This window comes from Triturus cristatus, chromosome 6 (genome assembly GCF_964204655.1).
Source record: "Triturus cristatus chromosome 6, aTriCri1.1, whole genome shotgun sequence".
NCBI lineage: Eukaryota > Metazoa > Chordata > Amphibia > Caudata > Salamandridae > Triturus > Triturus cristatus.
In genome coordinates, this window is record NC_140589.1 from 1,035,262,735 (window position 1) to 1,035,282,537 (window position 19,803).

The 19,803-nt window shown below is 39.6% G+C and overlaps 1 protein-coding gene across 1 annotated transcript in view; it reads left to right on the top strand.

The window, feature by feature from the left end:
* The window catches only part of ARHGAP18 (Rho GTPase activating protein 18), a 730,387-nt gene that overhangs the window by 337,200 nt on the left and 373,384 nt on the right, over positions 1–19,803 (top strand). The window contains exon 5 of the mRNA XM_085611821.1: positions 10,572–10,735. Within this exon, the coding sequence (XP_085467947.1) occupies positions 10,572–10,735 (164 nt within the window). The remainder of the gene's footprint in view (positions 1–10,571; positions 10,736–19,803) is intronic.

The following is a 19,803-nucleotide window of genomic DNA, read 5'->3' on the forward strand; positions in this document are numbered from 1 at the left end:
CAGCATAAGTTGGCAGCTTATTCCACAAGTTTCGATTTCCTTATTCAAGGCAATCTTATGCCTTGCACAGTGTTGTGCACCCTGGTCAGCATATCTTTTACCGGCTGTCACATAGTCATTTCCTGACTGGTGAGCAGCACACTTGACCACGGCTACCTCTTTTGGTAATTGAATTGCCGCCAGTAATTCTTTCACAAAATTTTCATTTTTAATAGGAGTCCCTGAAGAAGTCAGGAAATCTCTCTGCATCCACTATTGGCCAAAATAATGCACAACCCCATAACCATATTGACTGTCAGTAAATATGATTACTCTCCAATTTCCCCCAATTTTGCATGCCTTAATTAAGGCAATGAATTCAGCGACTTGTACAGATTTGACTTCTGGTAAATAGGATGCTTCGACTATTCCAGTTAATTTACATACAGCATAAGCAGCGCTTAATCCTCCCTCTTTGTGTCTCATGCATGAGCCATCTACAAACAGCTCATGTTCTGCATTTTTCAAAGGTTCTTCTTGTATGTCAGGACGAGGTTTAGTGCTAAGTTCAGTCACGTCAAGACATTCATGCTCAACCTCATCTCTTATTTCCTCTTCATATGGATCAGGTAGTAAGGTAGCTGTGTTAGGAACAGTACACCTCACTATTGTCGCATTCTCAGCTCCCAGTATTATTCTTTCATATTTTGTCAGCCTACCATGAGTTAGGTACTGTGTTCGGGTCCTGGTCAGTAAAATCACCACTGCGTGAGGAACATACACCTTGACAGGCTGTCCCATCACAATTGACTCACTCTGCTCTATGCTTACGCAGGTAGCGGCAACAGCTTTTAGGCAACCTGGTAATGCGCAGGCCACAGGATCCAATGTAACAGAAAAATATGCCACTGGCCTTCTCATTAATCTGTGTCTCTGTGTTAAGACTGAGTGCACAATTACCCCTCTCATAGCAGAATAATGCAAATTCTTTGGAATAGTCAGGCATTTCTAAAGCAGGAGCTTCACACAAACATTACCGCAATTTTCTAAAAGCTCCCATGCTTTCATTATCCCATTCTATGGGATCATTCATTCTTTTTCTGGTCACTGTATCAGAGGTTTTGCTAGAAACGCAAACCCCTCAATCCACTGCCTACAGTACCCTACAACTCCAAGGAACATTCTTATTTCTTTTTGAGTTTGTGGCAACTCCATTTGACTTATTATTCTGATTCTTTCAGGAGTCACACTTCTTATGCCTCTTTCTATTTTATGTCCCATGTATTTAACTGAATTTTTACAAAACTGACGTTTTTCAGGAGACTCTTTATGTCCACCTTTTGCCAAATGATTTAACACAGTCCTCTCGTGTGTTTGACGCCACCAATAGGTCATTAATATACTGCACCAGGACTGACTCTTGGCAATACAAGAGATTCAAGGCATCTTTTGAGAATCTGATTAAAGTTTGAAGGGCTTTCTGTGTACCCTTGAGGCACACGATTCCAGACATAAACATGCTCTTCAAATTTGAACGAAAATAAGAACTTGCTATCTGGATGCAGTGGAATGGAAAAGCATGCATGACATAAATAAATCACTGTGAACCATCCTGCTTTTAATGGTATCTGATAAATAATCACAGCTGGACTAGGCACTACTGGGCAGCATGGTACAACAACTTTGTTAATTTTCCTGAGGTCTTGAACCACCCTATATTTTCCGTTAGGTTTCTTAATGCCAATTTTGGTGAGTTACAAGAGCTACTCATTATTTCTTTCAGAATGCCTTGTTCGACCAATCGCTCTATTTCTGCTGTGACACCTGCCTTTACTTCTAGACTCCTTTTGTATTGTTGGGTATTCGGGTAAACAGCACCTTCTTTCACAGTCACTTTTACGGGATCTACATTTGCTATTAATCCTATCTCTTTTCCAGTAAAATAACATATTTCTGCATTTACAGTCAGTTTGACTTCAGCAGGTAATTCATTTTGTGTCATCAGTGAATATAATTCATTTTCTTCTGTACCCTGTTTAGCTAACATGAACTTGTAAACTCCATCTTCATCTGGGGGTTTGTATTGCAACACCATCCCGTGTGCAAAATATAGTGCAGTTCATTTTGCACAACAGGTCTCTCCAAGCAAGAGTACAGGGCTTGAATCGCAGACCACGAACTTATGCATTTCTTTAAATTTTCCGATTCGCACCTCCATGGGTTCTGTGATTGGAGTGCTAATCCGTTTATTTGAAATGCCTACTTCTTAAATTTCTTCTCCAGAGAGGGGCAGGTTAGGAATGTCTGCCGTTCTCACAGTAGAACTGGTAGCACCAGTATCTAACAAGAAGGTAATCCCAGTTCCCTTTACTTTACCCTCTATGTAAGGCCCTGACTGTTCTACTGGTAGGGATGCACCAAGTATGCATTCCCCTTCTTCCCCCCTCGGGCACCGTCATTCTTGATCATAATCAATCAGTGGGTTCTGTAAAAGAAACTGAGATGTTACAAACATTTTCTTACCACTTCCTTCTGGAAATCAGGCGCCCACACTGTACTTGGCTTGATTCACAAAATTTGATTTTGGGGCAGGTGGCAATTGACTCTGAAGATCTATACCCTGTTGCTGACGGCTCATTCACACCTCATTCTGCGTCTGTGGATTAAAATTTTGATTCGGGCGTTATTAACTTGTATGGCTTTACACTCGTTCTTCCAATGTCCCAACTTCCCGCACCCGTGACAAGGGAATTTCTTCTTTGCCTCTTCCCGATTTAATCTTCCCCGTGGCTTTCCCCCATTAATATCACTTTGACCTTGTTCTCTTCCCTGATTTTCTGATTGTTTACTTAATTGGAGTTCTTGCTGTTCAGCTAATTTTACTTGAGCCCACATTACTTTTTCTTCTAAAGCTTTTCGTTTGCTATCAATTTCGTCCCCACAATATTTTGCATATTTTAAAATCTCGTCGATGGGCTTTGACTGCTAGCACAGCATGTGCTGCTTAATCATTTGAGATATATCCAATCTCAGCCCAGACACAAATCGGTACACAAAATGAGTCCTGTCTTTATTTTCTAAACTTTCAAATCCCCTATACTGTTTGAACACCTGTAAAAGACGTTCATAGTAGGCATGTACAGACTCATCCTTTTCTTGAGTTGTTCTGTCTATCTTTACCCAATCAGTTTCTTTCTGCCGAAATTTACTCTTCAGAAAGGTGATTACCTGATGATACTTCTTCATTACATCCTCTGACGGGGTACCTGTTTTTGCATCTCTGGGATATTCCTCACTAGGCCAATCCACAGTAATTTTACATTCTGTCCACAAATCTGCAGGTACTACTATGTAAAACAAACCATCCAGATCCTTCAATAAAACTTTTGAAACTTTCACAAACCTCTCAACTGGTCTGTACCACTCTACTGGTTTCTCTCTCAATTTTGGAAAATCATTTGTAAAAGACAAAATATCCTGTCTAGTCCATGGCACATGTATGTACCCCCCTCCGGGTACATCTCATCGGATACAACCTTTCAGCTTTTTCCATTTCTCTCATGACATATTCAGATGTAGTTCGATTTACCTGTGCTTCCTCCTTTTTCTTTGCCCATCTAACTCTCCATCTTTCATGGATCTCCCCATTTTTGTAACAGAAATAACAATTCTCTGATCTGCAACTTTCTTGTAAGACACATTCATGTTTTCCAAATCCTTATCAGAGAATTCTGCTCTATATGGTTTCTGCAACACCTTTGATTTCCCTATGTCAATTCCCATTTCTGATGCCAAATTAGTCAGCTTTTCATGGAATACCTTAGTATTTTGTGTAATGCTTCTACAAATAAACAGTAATTATTCCTCACTGTATGTGTTTAGCCTGTCCAGACCTACATTTCCAGCAATCATTTCTTCCAATTCTACTCTCAATTTGAAAATGTCTAATATTTTAGGCTGTGATTTTGGCTTCTCTATTTGTTGAGACCATCTCTCTATATCTTCTGGGGTTACTATGGTGGCACTACTAGTTCCCGATGACATCTCTAGTCTAACTTCCTTTGAACAACTGGGCAAATTTTTTTTTGGGGTTTCCATTATTGGCTCTCTTATAGGCAAATCCATCAATGATATTACTGATTCACACTCACTAGCTTGATCATCTATTATTACCTTTTCTTTTCTAGGTTCTGTGCTTGGATTAGGCATTACAGGAACTTAAGGACAATTTGATTTTTCTCCATGTAATGGAACTACCGGACCAATAGTTACGGGTATAGTCAAGGCATCAGGATGTATATTCATCTGAGTTATTTTCGGTATCAGTTCATCTTTATTCTTCCTTTTCTTGAAGCACCCTGTCTGCGGTGTCATGTACTATCCGTGGAAGCAAAGGTGTTCCTATCATCTATTAGATTATATTAGATTCTATTAAATCCTTCATTGTAAGGTGGAGGACTTTTCATCAATACGTCCTCTAAATACCCTTCTTCTGTTTCTCCGTTATCTATCATGGTTAAGTGCTTGGTTTTCTCTGTACATTTCCCTCCTATCTGCTCTTCTGATAACACAGGATACAACCCTTCTGCCACCATGGCCTGTCTCCATTGTTTCATTTGACTATCTCTAGTCTCTCGGGGAAATTTCGGGTAATATTTGCTTAAATGTCTGTTACTTCGGGGCCTGTCACGTTCAAATGCTTCCATTTCCCATTCTTCTAAAGCCTCATATTGAGTCAATCTAGGTCTGGGTTCTAACTCATTCATTTGTGTTCTTAAATTGTCCAGGATTCTTCCATTAAAGCTTCCGTACTCAGAGAATGCTAGTATTCCATCATCTTTTGTATATTCTATCCAATTTTCTAACCTCACACAAGTATGATACCCTCTCTCCACCATCATGTATGATGCAGGCGTATTTGAAGGAGGAATGAGAATCCCCTCTCTACTCTTAATGGGTTTGTCCTTTTTGAAATAATTCTTAACCTTTTGCATGAAAGTCATTTTTCTCTTTTCTCCGTACATTGCGTGCTTGTGCTGATTAAGGTACTGCTCGTAAGCAAACCCTACAAATCTTTTATCTGGTCGAGTCCCTGTTAAGGTTGGATTTTACATGCAAAATCCACTATCTATTATTATTATTCTCGGGATCTCAATTTTGATGACCAATCAAACGCTTTCTTTAATTAAAAAAATTCTCCAATACCAGGGCGTCTTCTAATCTGCTGACCAATCAACTTTTACTCTGCTCGTTTGCACAGCCAATGCTTGCGTGGCTTTTCTGTGATGTCGGTATCACTCCTTACAACTGACCCCTCCTTTATAATTTTTGCATCAACAAATACGTCCGCTGTTTCAACCAATCCCAGCGTGGCTCTCAGTGACGTAAGTGCAGCACCCACAACTAACCCCTCCTTCATAAGGTAATGCGAAAACTTATTTTCCTCGAACTTTTCACACAATTTTTCATTAATAAGCAATGTATAAACATTCGCTATTGTGTCTGACCCACTAATTCAAAGAAGAGTACGATTTCTTTCACTACGAGTAAAACCCTTCCGCTTACTCTTCACACACTATGAGTAAAACCTTTCCGCTTACTCGTCACACAAGCATCAGAGAACCTGCTACTCTTTCAGTATTACCCTTTCTAGGTTATATAATACCAAACTTTCACCAGCGAACTCCTCGCTTTCAATTATTCTCACTTACACACAAGAAATTTTCCCTATCTTAGTGCTTCCAGTCCTGCGTAACTTTCAGCACTTTCTCAATCCAGACCAATAACCTCACTGCAGTGTGGCTTCCATTTACCACCCACTATTCAATATTCCCGGGAATTTCTAGACAACATGAAACAATACATAACTGGTTTTGGTTAAAACATAAATCAATAATTCAAAATTTCAAACACAATCCTCACCTAACTAACTATACTAACCATGCCTACCAAGTAAAACTGATGCAGCGGAGTTTACCAGCTTTACACATTCATACACACAACTCTCAATTGCGCCCATATACATTCATACAAGCAATGAGCTGGCAAATATCCACTGGACATCAATTTTTGTTTACCCTAGGAAACCTTTACACCAGTATTCTTACCATTCCTATCTCCTGAGTAAATGGACGTTTAATAAGATCTAGTAGTAGATTAGAATAGGAAGGAAAGACAATAATGCATTTAACTTTAATTTAAAGATCCACAGACTCAGGGGGAGTATTAAAGGTTTATCTGAATTAATAATTTTGTGAGTCAAATCAAGATACACATGAATAGACCAGAAATCTCCATCAGGAATATAGTACAGTTAGCTTATAATTCAGTTTGCATTAATAAATTCTTGCAATGACAGCACCTGAGGGGAGAGATGACAGAGAGCAAGTACGGAGCATTTACCCTACAGATATATTTACCTAGAATGGTGTGAGGACCCCGACATCAATGAGCCAAGGATTCAGGACAGGTTCGGGACAGGGAAAGATGACCTCTTCTAGTACAACGCCAGCGTTACACCCCTCTCTGGTGCTACTCTCTCCACCTCGGGCGCGTCCGGACCCTTCCCTAGATGTGCCTCCTCGGTTGTTCCGCAAATTTTCCCTAGTGTAGGATACTTCAGTCAGATTGCAGAAAAATCCAGCAGCATCTCAGCATAGCATCAGCATCTCCGCATCAAGTGTGTCTAGCTATCCAGCACTTACCTCTGTTATACCAAATTCAAATGTATGATCCACCCCCAAATGATTCAATTCCATGTTCACCCGCAATTTGATTGGGCCAAGTAGTGGGGTGAGGACATCACACCATTCCAAGTGCAATATTTTTCTTTAGTCTATTGTCTAATCCCCGCCCCTTAATTTCAATACCCACAAGCTTTATTCCCACTATCATTTCATATGTGGATCGGAAAGTCCTTATACATTGTTGCCCCTTTTCTTCCTCTAGTAGGGTCAGAAGTTTGGGTTCTTATGTCCTTGTCGGCTTAGGGTTTGGCAGTCAGTCAAGTTGCATCACTTGTTCCAGGGCAAGCAGTCGGTTTGCGCATGCGTAGAAATCACAAGGGAACAGAGATGTGGTCACCCTCAAAGGCCCAAATATGAACTATTAATAAATTCAGAAAAGAACACGTTAGAATACAAAAATAAATGAATTCACTGTATACCACTTACTTCTACTCTAACCCCATTTACTTAATAAATATTTTGCATTAATACCTTAGTAGTACGTGCATAGGTTAGTTTCAGCTCGGCATGTCATAAGTGTTTCATTTTAAAGCAGCCATTTTAGAAGCTACTGTGTAGCTGAAAAGATTTCCCCCCAAGCGACAGAAGAATGTCACACCACGTGATGTGGTAGACACATTTGCAGAAGATTTCCCGCGTTTTCGGCGGCCATTTTTAGGACACTTGTGTTACTTATTAAGACCGCCCATAGACAAGCGTCCTCTATATGTGATTATGTAAAATGTGGTGCCAAATTAGTGCTCACGGACAGATTGGTTATAGTATTACAGGTTAATTGAGAGGATTGCATACGAGCAAGTTTCTTTAGATATGAAACCTTGCTCCAACACTAGTATGCTTTACCGTTACTATGAAGCACTGACTTTTTAACTTTGTTTTATTGTAGACACGGTTTTGACAAATCAAACTATGTATTTGGAATTGGTATCTCACCTTTTAACATTTTTTATACAACCCATGTTTTACTGGTTTAAGGGCTCAACTGATTATTTCATTGTATCATGTTTATGAAGATTGAAAATGTTGTATATATTGATCCTCTTTTTATAAGGGAAACAATGTACATTTTTATTTATAGCTTTTATGACATTTCTGTCGAATAAAGCTCTAATCAATCAATCAATGCAACATTGTGCCTGCTGTAATTAGCTCCAGGGAGCTGGAGAAACTAGAAGAGGTGCCAGCAATGGCCCTCTGCCTAGAAAAGCTGGCCTCTTAAGGCTCCAGCCCACCAAGGAAGTGCCTAATGAAATAAATGTCCAGCACTGGGCTACTATTATACCCTTGAAGTGAGTTAAGGTGTGCCTTGCAGCCAAGTCTCACCACCCCCAGAGTGGGTGTTTCTGTAAATTTGTGATTCTACAAGATAGGGGATTTTTTTTTAGGTCTCGCATGTGACAGCTCATGCATGCGCTCTTGCTTGAGGAAGATATTGTGTTGTACAAGGGGCTTTTGCCCCTTCCTGTCATAGGACTTCTTGGCTATTGACTTGTGCTGTATACTGTGTTACTTAGATTGCAGCTCATGCACACGCCATTCATTTTCATTTCCCCACTGTAACCTATGTTCTCAGATGATTCTTCCTCTCATCTGAATTGTATGTGCTTTATCGCGTATGAATCTTTCTATATGGTGACTCAATGTTTCAACCTAATTTCCTGACTTCATTCAGAGCCCTAATTATCTTTCTCTTGAACAGAAGCGGTGACCACCGTTCAGCCGTGAGTTTGCCTTTTCTCTTCTCATGGAACCATACGCTTAATAATTCATCATTCGCTTGTTCAAGAACTTTCACTTTTTAGTTTTGTGGCCATACCCCTCTTTCTGTGATATTTTTTTGGGGAAACCATGTGGGTTAGCAGAGCCTCCCTTTTCCATGCAAAAGCTACTATATTTTGAACATACTTAAGAATGCAGGATTCCTTTTCATTCCTATGATCTTCCCGCCCATTATTTGGTAACCGTGATTTTTTTTTGCCCATGTCCCAACGTATAGACAATGTTTGCCCTCAACTCTTTCAGGTGACACCATCTTACTGTCATATGCCTTGTTTTAATAAACACTTGTGATATACTCCCTCCAAACTTCGTTCAAAATGCAGGAATGCATCCACCCATTTATTTTCATTATCCCCTGGGTAATATACGCTGTACCCCACATGACTTGTGTAGTTTTGTTTTGCAATTTGGCTGTTTGTTCTTTTGGTTATGGCTATAAATGTTTTTGTAAGAGACATTTGCCCCCACAATGCCTCGTGTTAAAACAATCGGGAAAGTTCACCTCTGGCCATGTCATAGAGCTTTTATTTTACATTCTCACGTCGTATCCCCTTTTTAATAACTTTTAGCCATGCTGCACAGCAGCCACGCTGCCATACAACATGGCTATAAGACATTGCAAAGCACCAGCTCTCACTTAAACAAGACTGATTGGTTTTGCCAATGCTTGTTGTTAAAAAGTTTAAAGTGTCCGTTCAACCTAAAGCTTTCTGTTTTTCGCTTCAGGGCCCAGAAAATAACCAAATGAAAAAAATAGTGAAATCCTTTTCTTCTGTACCTACAACTTGCATGTTTTTCCTACAGAAGATTTACTGTCAAATACTTCTTTAATAACTTCAAACCATATTATGGTTAGTGTGGTTGACTCTTAACATTTGTATTTTGTGTTTATCGATTTTGAATGTAGTGTCATTATATCCTGTAAAATTGTAGAGAATAGAGGTGAATGGTCATAAATTAGTAGCAAAAAATAAGAGGTCTCTGAGCCTTCACAGAGTTTTCTCCTTGGGTAACAGGTCTTCAAGGATACAGTCAAAAAGTGCAGCATGATTTCAGACAGGCATGGCCTGTCGCTGCATTTGATCTTAAAAAGAAAAGCATACCTCTAAATCTTATTGCTACGCCCATATATACGTGTGTATAGTGGCAGTTTAAGTTGTAGAATGTGTATTAATTGAACTCCATATGTTAACATTATTTGAATAACAATAATTAAATAACTGAGCACAAAGCACTGTGACCGTAGCTGTTAAATGGGAGGAGATTATAACCCTACAATCGCTCGACTGCACAAAATGCAATTCTGGAATCAAATTCTATCTTTCCCACTTAATCCGATTGTGTGAGCCATGGACCATTGTTTTGTTTCACTATGTCTTATTTTCCTTACCTATCCAGTTTGAGAGCACATTGAAGTAATTCAGTACAGGGTCTGTGCTCTACAAACACCTCGCTTATATGGTAGATACAACATAAAAGTGCTTCATATTTAATAATTCTTAAAGACAATATAAACTGAGAACGTCACAAATGGACACATTTCGGGTAACTTGTGGCAAGGTCATCAGGGCATGGGGTGTTCCTGCATGTTTCATGTATAAGAAAAGTACTACTTTCAATAGGTTTAACTCATTTCGGTATTAATCATATTTACTTATTGAGAGTCTGAGAATTGTTCAAAATATATATTTTTTCCATTTGAAAGTCTTTTTCATATTTTTTCATGACATATGTTGCCTTATTTTCTTGTACTTTGGTACTTGTCTGTTTCCCTTGTACCCTCAGAAATTTTGAGTGTCTTATGCCCTTACAAATGGTATGACGGCTTGTTCTAGTTGGACTGAACAAGCCAATGGCTCTACGACACTCATCTAGTGTATCCTACTTAGGAGGCGGTAGAACACCAGCACTTCACTGTGGGTGGAAAACTGTGCTCCTAATACTTACGTACAACTGTCTGTGAGTGCAAAAGGGCCAACATATCTACAAAGTGTAATATCTATGTAAAACAGAGTAAATGTCATGAAAGACACCATAAAAATGTATGAATAAATTATTTATTTTCAGATAAGACGATTATCTCTGATGTCAAAGAGCATATCGGTTCATTTGAAGACATTCCTGAAACGGCCATCAACTTGGAAATTTCCTTTGCAGAGCAAGCAGCCAATTCGAAAGATACGTCAAAAGGCAAGAAGCAAGGGGACAAAGAGGATGATACCCAGCTTCCAGTATGTCATTTTCTTTCCCTCCATTTCTCAGTGTGCCTTTGTTGCAGTAATTGAACTTTATTTGCTTAAATAAGTTAGTCTAGTGACAAATTGTAGCTATTTGTAACATACACAGATACTATTTTCTAGTTCTTACTTGTTACAGGCTTTGAAATTTAAAATAATCCCTTTCTTCTCCAGAGATGTTATTTCACCCACATTCATACAGTGGTATCAGTTACTCTTCTTCACTCATATTTAAATCCTGTTTACTGCGGATTTCTCTCACTGCAGAAGAATAAGCCTATTTATCTCTGTTGTCATAATGAAGTTAAAATATTCTGCCTCCCCCCCCCCCAGTATGAGGCAAAGGTCATAGTTTACACTTTGGTAGAGGGAGAGATATCCTCCACTACCAACGTGCCACCACCTGCTACAAGGAACCCAATTATAAGACAGTGGTCGGGATAGTGTCAATCAGATGGTGATATCCCAACCACTACCAGGGGTCCACCAGACAAGGAACGTGTCATGAGTGCTTGTCACATAATTTTTGCCTGGCCTGTGAGGGTAGAAGGCTGTTGGTAGGATGGCGGTGATTCACACCACTTTAGAGATATCAGTATTTCTGAATCACCGCCTCCCCCTGTATGAGTAATTCTTGAGCACCACTGAGGAACCGCCTGCTCCTGTCATACTTGCACCGTAGGACACACTGTTAATTCCTAGGATTTCATTCTGTGGGATCTGCAAGCACCCCTGACAAAAGCTGCATTACAGTAATCTCTTTGTCAATATTGCATACTTGCCATGAAGTAGCCACAATGATATGAGATCCACAAATACAGTGCCAAGGGGCTGCAGGTCACAGATTGATGTTTATGGCGGGGCATGGCTACTGATTTTCACTACTGAGTCATTGAGTGAATAATGCGAGATTTTGAGAAGGAAGGCTCTAGATAGATAATTTTGTACTTATAATTTTTAAGTTTGGTCTGTTCTTTTTACATCCCATAATATCATTCACTGTAGTGACCTGACTGCCCAACTGTTACACACAATGGTAAAATAGAGACCCTGTGGGTATTGAGAACAAACCAAATCTTCATCCCCATAACTATTTTTAACCTCTAATACATATTGAGCACAGACCACTTCTACTATGATATTAAATTAATTTCAATTCCATTACTAGAGATTTAGCAGCCACCCATAATCCTCTTTGATCCTTTCCTAATTAAACAAATATATAGGCAGCCATGTTTTTTCAATATTATCAAAAATAATTGGAATTTTAGCAATTGAAGTAGTGTTATTTTCCCCTGTTAAGACCCCAGAACCATAAAACTTAAAAATGTCACATCATTATAGTACGTATGTCTTACATGTTTCCCTTAAAACTTGCAATGCACCCCTATATGTAGCTAAATGTAACATGTTACAGCTCAAGTAACAGTGGGTTGAATGCCTTGATGATTTCATAATTCATCAATTTATTGTAACATTAGTGTCAGCCTACATCTACTGATCACATCTGACTGTGTCAAATGTGATGATGATGTCAATGATGATTCAAATAAGCATCTCATCACTATGAAAATGCACTTCTTCCTTCAATATGATTCAGTGACCTATGTGTTCAGGAATCCTTGAAAACAAATGATTTCAATTGAGGATATGACCCAGTTTTTGTTAGATGATCACTATTTATTTAGGTACTTTGGGGCTCACAGCTACCAGTTTACATATGTACAATAGTTTCTCTACATCATTAGTCTAATTTTGATTTACATAGCAAGAGAAAATGCTCCGCTAAACCTTTCCAATCTGACAAGACATACTGCGCACAATGCTATCTTTATCACAGCAAGGGTATGCCAGTGGACGACATAGTTAACTAGATAATGATTTTTCAGTAAATCTTAGCAAATCTTAAATGTTTTATCCTCTAATCCAGTTGTTGGTCCATAGGAGAGAAGCTATATACATGTCCATGCTTTCCACGTAACGTTTGGTGGGCAGAAAGATCTTTGGATTTGTTTTGCATGGCAAGGACTCAAACTTGTATGGATAACACATTGAAATAAGTTGGAAAAACCAATCTTTGTATGCCAAACTTTCCTTTAAACCATGATCACTGTTGCAGGACACTGGTACGGGCTCTCACATTGTTCCATCCTCTGCAAACTTTTCAAGGGCAAACTGGATGATCTGCTTGTCTTGTGTACAATAAACGCTTTTTATGGTAAGCTATATTGATTATACTTTTTCATAGGTTAGTTTATAGGGAGAAACACAAAGGACACATTTGCTGCTTTTATCAGTAGTACCTATTGAGGCATCAAATTCAGTAACATAAATGCGAAATACAAACAAAATCTACTTTTCCCACATGTTCTGCTCTGCCTACTTTAATATAAAATGTTTACCGAGTTCTACAAGAAGCCAATAGTTGTTCATCTGTAATTAAGTGTGATTGCTTGCCATCCACATCACAAACCTTGCATCATGTACAGTCAGAAACAGATCAATAACACTTATTTAGGAGAAGTCGGCCTATGATAGATTCTCATCCAAATCAATTGTAAAACATTATTCTGCAAAAATCATGTAAGAAAAGCTACTCATGTTTTATGTCAAATGTTTCTAAATTTATCATTACTATTTCTATGATTTGAGACAAAGTAAGGTATAAATTCAAGATCTATAGTGCTGTCTTACTAAAAGATGCAGTGTGTAAATAATTTTCAATCTAATGCCACCAGTAGTCCTATTACTGAAAGACCTTATGGTACAAGACAACACATTATTTGCTAATTACCTAATGTCATTTATTTGATTTTATACCAACCACACCAAATTATACATCACCTCCATGCACACTTCATACATCACAAATTAGCTCTTGGACAGTGTGTCTCCAATCATTTGAAACATCCAGTACAAACCTTGTTGGCCATGAGGATTTAGTATCTGTTAAAATGTCTTCAAAGTAGAACTGCTGAACTGAGCATAAAATTCTAGGATTGCCTTTTAAACCACAGTGTTTAGACAACATGTTCATCTTCTAACTCTTACAGTTGACTTTGAGGAAAAACATAGTTAAACCCTTTTCTTGATATACCAGTCCATGAACTGGTCTGTTCATATATTTCCCAAATGCTAGGAATTCCAATGAATATAGTCTATTCCTTTAAATGCCCTACATGCTGTTAAAAAAAAACGTTAATTTTGTAAGGATCCACTTGTAAATCTACTTCCCTTTATGGATACAAACTCAAACCCCTATTGGAATGCTCACCTTCAGTTTTTTCTACCATTACCCCTCTTCCTGTACTCAAGCCTGTTCCTCCTCACCTCTCTGTCAACTGCCTTTTTCATTGCCTCTCTCCTATACCCTCACCTTTACCCCGGTACCTTAATGCATGCCCATATCCTAATGCCTCTAACACTAGTTGTAACTATTAATCTGCTGATGACGTAGTAATTCTACTACTATATCCTAATGCATCTATTCAAACTATTCCCATACCTCTTCTCCTATCTAAGCCCAAGCCCCTCTGTCCTTACCTGTGCCTAGCAGCTGTATCCTGGCATATTACTTAGTTTCATTACCACCATCTATACCTAGAAATATTTCCCCTCTTAAACTTGAAAGCCTCTAACAAACACTACCTATATCCTAGTACCTTTAACTCTTCCAACACCCTACTACCTCAAAACCCAACCTATAGGTACCTCTATACCTTCGAACCACTAAACCTTCTACTCTGTAAACCGCCTCTTTTTCTACTTGCCTGTTTTCTTTGGCGGTCTTCTTATTTTCAGTCTCCCCTTTTCTAGTGTTTTTTTTTATTGTTGAATGTCCTCATTTATTTCAGGTGAAGGGGATTTCTTCATTTTAGAAATTCATCAAAATTGAGTTTCACTAGTCTGTGGTTGTCAGACTGGTTCTCTCCATTCTGCTTGTTCTCATAAATTAGGTAAGGCTACTGGTAACTTCTCCAACAGATCTCTCTGTCTCCAAACACAGCACAGATCATCATTGCTTCAAGAGTGCCAATGAAATTCCATTGATAATACTTTTTGAAAGTTCCAAATATCAGAGGTTACCCTAAATGCTAATGATTATCTATGTAAACCTTTTTTTCCACTCTCAGTTGAACTGTAACTGATAAAGCATTCCCATGTAACCAAAGGAAATGGATGCTTAAACACTGCAGTGTGAATGTAGTTGTTCTTCACTTGAATTGTCTATTTGGGTCATTTCTTAAATGCGTACGAAAGGTTTATATATTCAGCAACAACAATGCATCCTACAAGCTGGGCACGCAGACCCAGGCTTACACCAGAATGGACAGTGCCTTCCAAATTAGTGGTAGTAGGGTGCTACATAATTTCTAAATATAATACAGCTATCTTGTTGTGGTTTAGTTAGTTAGTACTAAGAAAATAGGCTTGTCTACTTTCCTAACAATTTTCGTCACATTCTCTAACTCTGCTCCTCCCCTACCCCAGACCCAGTATGTGTTCCCCACCTAAGTTCAGTCCTGAAATGTTTTGTGCGAAGGTGTAAATGCAATGGGGTAGTTAATTGAAGGGTGCATACAGAAACATAGTTTTTCAATTCGAAATCTGAGTACGTTGTTTTGTTAACTGACTTCACAAAAATGTTAAACACAACTGTTTTGAATTGGTGAGTATCCCCCACTCAGTTTTTCTTTGAAACTCTTCTATAATTTACAAATCAAAAATGTATATATTGGCACTTGGGTCTTCCAACATTCTGGTACTCAAAATATGAATCTGAGTGTGGAGTTCCATTTTCTATCAAGAGTTGCTCATTTTTGCTCCAGCAGCTCTTGTAAATTCCACAATGTTTAACACTTTGGCTTTCACTTCATCCCCTTACATCCAAGGGCTGGACCAATGAGTGTACAGAATGGGCTGTTGCGGAAGAGCATCGCTTACAGGAAGTACGGAGGGTTGAGTAGGCAGAGGATGATCTAGAAACTGGGGGGAATATGAACAAAAATGAGTTTCACAATCTTTAAATCGGTCATTCACCATGTGGTTGAAGGGCAAGGTAAAGCCACCACTCTTTCCCAAGCAATGGAGGCCACCTTGGGATGGGCAGAGGGAAGTAAAGACATTTATCATCGTGGGAGGGGTGGGACAATTTATAGAAGGGTAGAACATGCAGTTTTGCCCCCCAAATAAACTGCTAGATCTGGCTTCAAAGTCAAACTTTAGACAAGTATATGCACATTCTTTTTTTCCCTGCCTCACTAAAATAGGGGGGGATGAGCAGGCCTTGAAAATGAATGAAGAGAGAGTTGATGGTTTGGAATATATTTGTTATCCACTTTAGAGGATAATAATAACATTCATCAATGTGCAGAAGAATATACCTCTGCAACTGAATCTAAACTGAGAGTCATCCTTTCAAATACTGCTGAGTTTTGAACTTGTGAAGATATGTTGTGTAAGCATTTTGCAAAGTATGGAGGCTGCATGCATTTGTGTATGCTGCAGGCAGTGTTTGTGGTAATATCAATGAAATCAACAGTAAACACCTGCCCACCAAACCATTAAACAGGCCTACAAACTGCCCAAATAATGGCCCACTTGCTCACTTAAAACTCTCTGTGCCTTATTGGATGGGAAATGTCCTTTGGATGGATATAGCTCCTGTGTGTAGATGGTTATAAGGAGAGGCAGGTTTATATAATTTTTTGCCTGGCTCGAAAGGCTGCTGGGTAAGAGCACATGGTAAACAATTACACAACTTATTTGTTCAGTTACCTGTTGCGGCTGACAAAGGGTTAATTAATTTTGTGCAATTCTCAATAATTAACAGCTATATGTGCAAAGATTAACATGCAATATAAAGAGAAAATGACACACATTTCAAATGTGCAAGTTGCATTAGGCAGCCATAGTTATTGGTGTAGGCTACAGAAATGCTTTGTCAGGGCTGTTAGGCCGTGCGCAGTGACAGACGGGCCACTAACCTGCAAGGGCGCCAGCAGGGACGATGTCGTGTAGACAGTCCCGATTTCTCCCCTGGAAACAACCCCACCCAGAGGTTCGAATTACCGCTGTGTGAGGAAGCAACCCGGGGAAAAAAGGAAAAGGGAAAAAACACGGAAACTGTGGCAGCTGACGTCTAGGGGATGGTAAACGTAACGCTAGCAGCTTCGTGGCAAGGCAAGGTCTCTTTTGAGGGAGCTGCAGGGAGAGGAAGAAACAAAGACAACCTGATCAAGGAAACAGTCGAAGTAATGCTACATTAGGATGTACACCCCCCTTCCCCTCTCCAACCTTTGTGGCTCCTTACTGTGGTTACTACTGACTGCTCCGGAATGCTGTCGTCAAGGGAACTTAAGCAGCACTGGGGAGGAGGCGGAAATCTTCCCCTTACGAGATGAAACGAACAGCGTGTTGACTTCGCAGCGCCTTCCCTCGCAAGTCGGTAAGATTCCACCGGGGTGAATGGGAGCAAGCAGGCTCGAGTCTCGCCGGTGTGTCAGGGGTCGCAATGTACCCACGGGAGTATAGAAACTCTCCGCAGTCGCATCAATTCCTTCAGTTCTGGGAATCCGGTAAAGGAATAAAAGAAGTAACAAAAAGAGTGTCGGAGGAGTGGGGAACGCGTCCACTCTCCGCGCTGGCCTAAATACCTGTAACGAGCTCCGTGGCTCGTGAATTCGGTGGTGCAGCAAAGTCTCGGTCACGATGAAATCCGGGTAAGGTAACGCAAACGGTTTGGGCTTGAGAGTGGTAAGCGCGCAAGAATTCCACGGAGACTACCATCCGCAACGCGCTTACCCTGGAACTCTGGAAAACGGGAAGTTTGTCAAGCCTCATGTGGTGGAAGAGGCGGGGTTTGTGTAATGCGTGGAATTTGGCAGCACTCGGCGAGGCCCGCGCGTCGCTGCCCCTTGGCCTTCTGGATCTTGTAGTTCGATGTGGTCGGCGCTCGGGTTTGCCGCCCGAGGATCGCGACATGCTTATATACAAGTTTTCTTTCAGCTACAGATGAAGTAGATATTGCTGAAATATGCACAATGCAATTCAGTAACTTGACCTTAATTTGACATGCTTAGAAATGGTCATCATAACTGCAGAATGATCTGGTTTTAATAAATGTATTCTTTTACTAAGCAGCAAATTCTTTGTAAATGATTAAACTTATTCTCTCCGTATTCTACATGATGCTTGAATAGAATAGTTGCAGATTTTAAAACAGTAATTTTTTGTTCTTATTCATGAAATGCATTACTGAACAGTATTTGGCAAGTTGATGTTTCTCTTCGTTAACATAGTTAATTGTTTACAGGATGAAACATTAGAATTCGAAGGTTAAACTGTGTTTGATGCCTATGGGAATGGAGATTTTTGAATAAAAAAGACACACACATAAGATGCGTGTAACAAACTTTGTGCTAAAACTTTGCTAGCGTCATGTTATTTTGTGGGGAAGGAAAAACTGAACTCGCTCTCAGATGAGTGCTGTTACCCGATTGGATCCGAGGACGAGTGGCCTGCTACACATTTTGCAAAAATTGTTCGTGAATTTTGTATCAGTGCGTATTCCTAGTTAGGTGCAATGCCTTTATTTTGCAGACATTATCCTGCTTTCTTTTTCCTTAGTATTCTCCCAGAGATTTTCTCCTTGTCCCATGCCAATAGCTGTGGCTACTGCTGCTTTTGTTCATCCCTTACTTTACTTAGAGGCTTGACTTTCTACAGATTGCTACTGCAACTTTATGATAGATTGCTCGTAATTTTGAGACTCTGCTGAGTTTCATGAACTACTCGTTCTGGGAAGTTCTGCTACTTCAATTTTATTTTTGAGCTTTATGCTTTAGAACAGGGATTTTGGTCCTTTTTGGAATCTGCTTTATGCATTATTTGTTTGTTCTAACCATTCTTTTCGATGAGAGTTTTGTACACTTACTCAATTTATTGATTAATTTCAATAAAAAGAATAAAAATATACTTGCTAATCTGTTAATGAGAAATAAAACTTTTAAAACTATTTCAAACTCTCATCATTGACTGAACATTAGAACTCTTATTGCGATTTAATTTATTATTACGAAATAGCTCCTGGTTCAAAACATGGTGGCAAAGATCCATCACCTGAAGTGAGTAGTACTCTGAAGCCAGAAAAGGTTGAACCATATTATTTAAATTTTACCCCATCTCTGTGCTATCACTGATCAAGGAGGCATAGAGCAGTCTTGCAGGAATTCGGTGTCAAAGCCATATTGAACAACACATTAGTAATGGCTCCTATGAATATTAATGTGTACAATTTGCATATAAAATTCTTTGTGCCCAAGTCTTATATTAATCCCATTATATAGTTTTCACATATGCTTACAGAAGATTTGTGTTAGGCCCTATTAGAAAAAATTAGAAAGGATGTATAGTGAGGCCCCAAACCCCACATAATAGTGGATCATGTATGGATGACTGAGCAAATGGCTTAATTTGTAAATTCCTCTGAGGAAGGAGGCGACAGGGGACAGGGTGAAGTCACAGCCTTTATGTATTTCCCGCTATGAGGTAGAGATTAAACTTTGTTCACCAGTGTCAATACCAGTTCTAAATCCAAATTGGACTGCCGTCAGAACGTGCCATGCTACAGACACTGCATGCAGTATAGGTAAGTCATTCCTACGTCAGGCCTTACCGTCCTAAGGCCGGGAGCATCATATTACATGTGAGGATATAACTGCATGAGAAGATATGCCCCTGTGCTGGTCAGCTCTATTGCTGCCAGTGCAAGTGAACAGGGAAGCCATTTTGAGTATATTGTGGACACTGGTAAAAACAAGTTCCCAAGCTACACGATGGCTTCGCTGAAAATAGGGATTTTTGGTATCAAACATCTAATTTTAATAAACCCCCACTGATGCCAGTGTTGGATCTATTGATTCATACGCACCTTAGAAGTGCCCCCTGAGACTCTACCAGCTCCTGGTGTGCTAACTGACTGGTTTTCACCAGCCTGCCACCAGAGACAAGTTTCTGACCCCCAGGGTGAGGACCTTTGCTCTCAGGAGGCCAGGAACCAA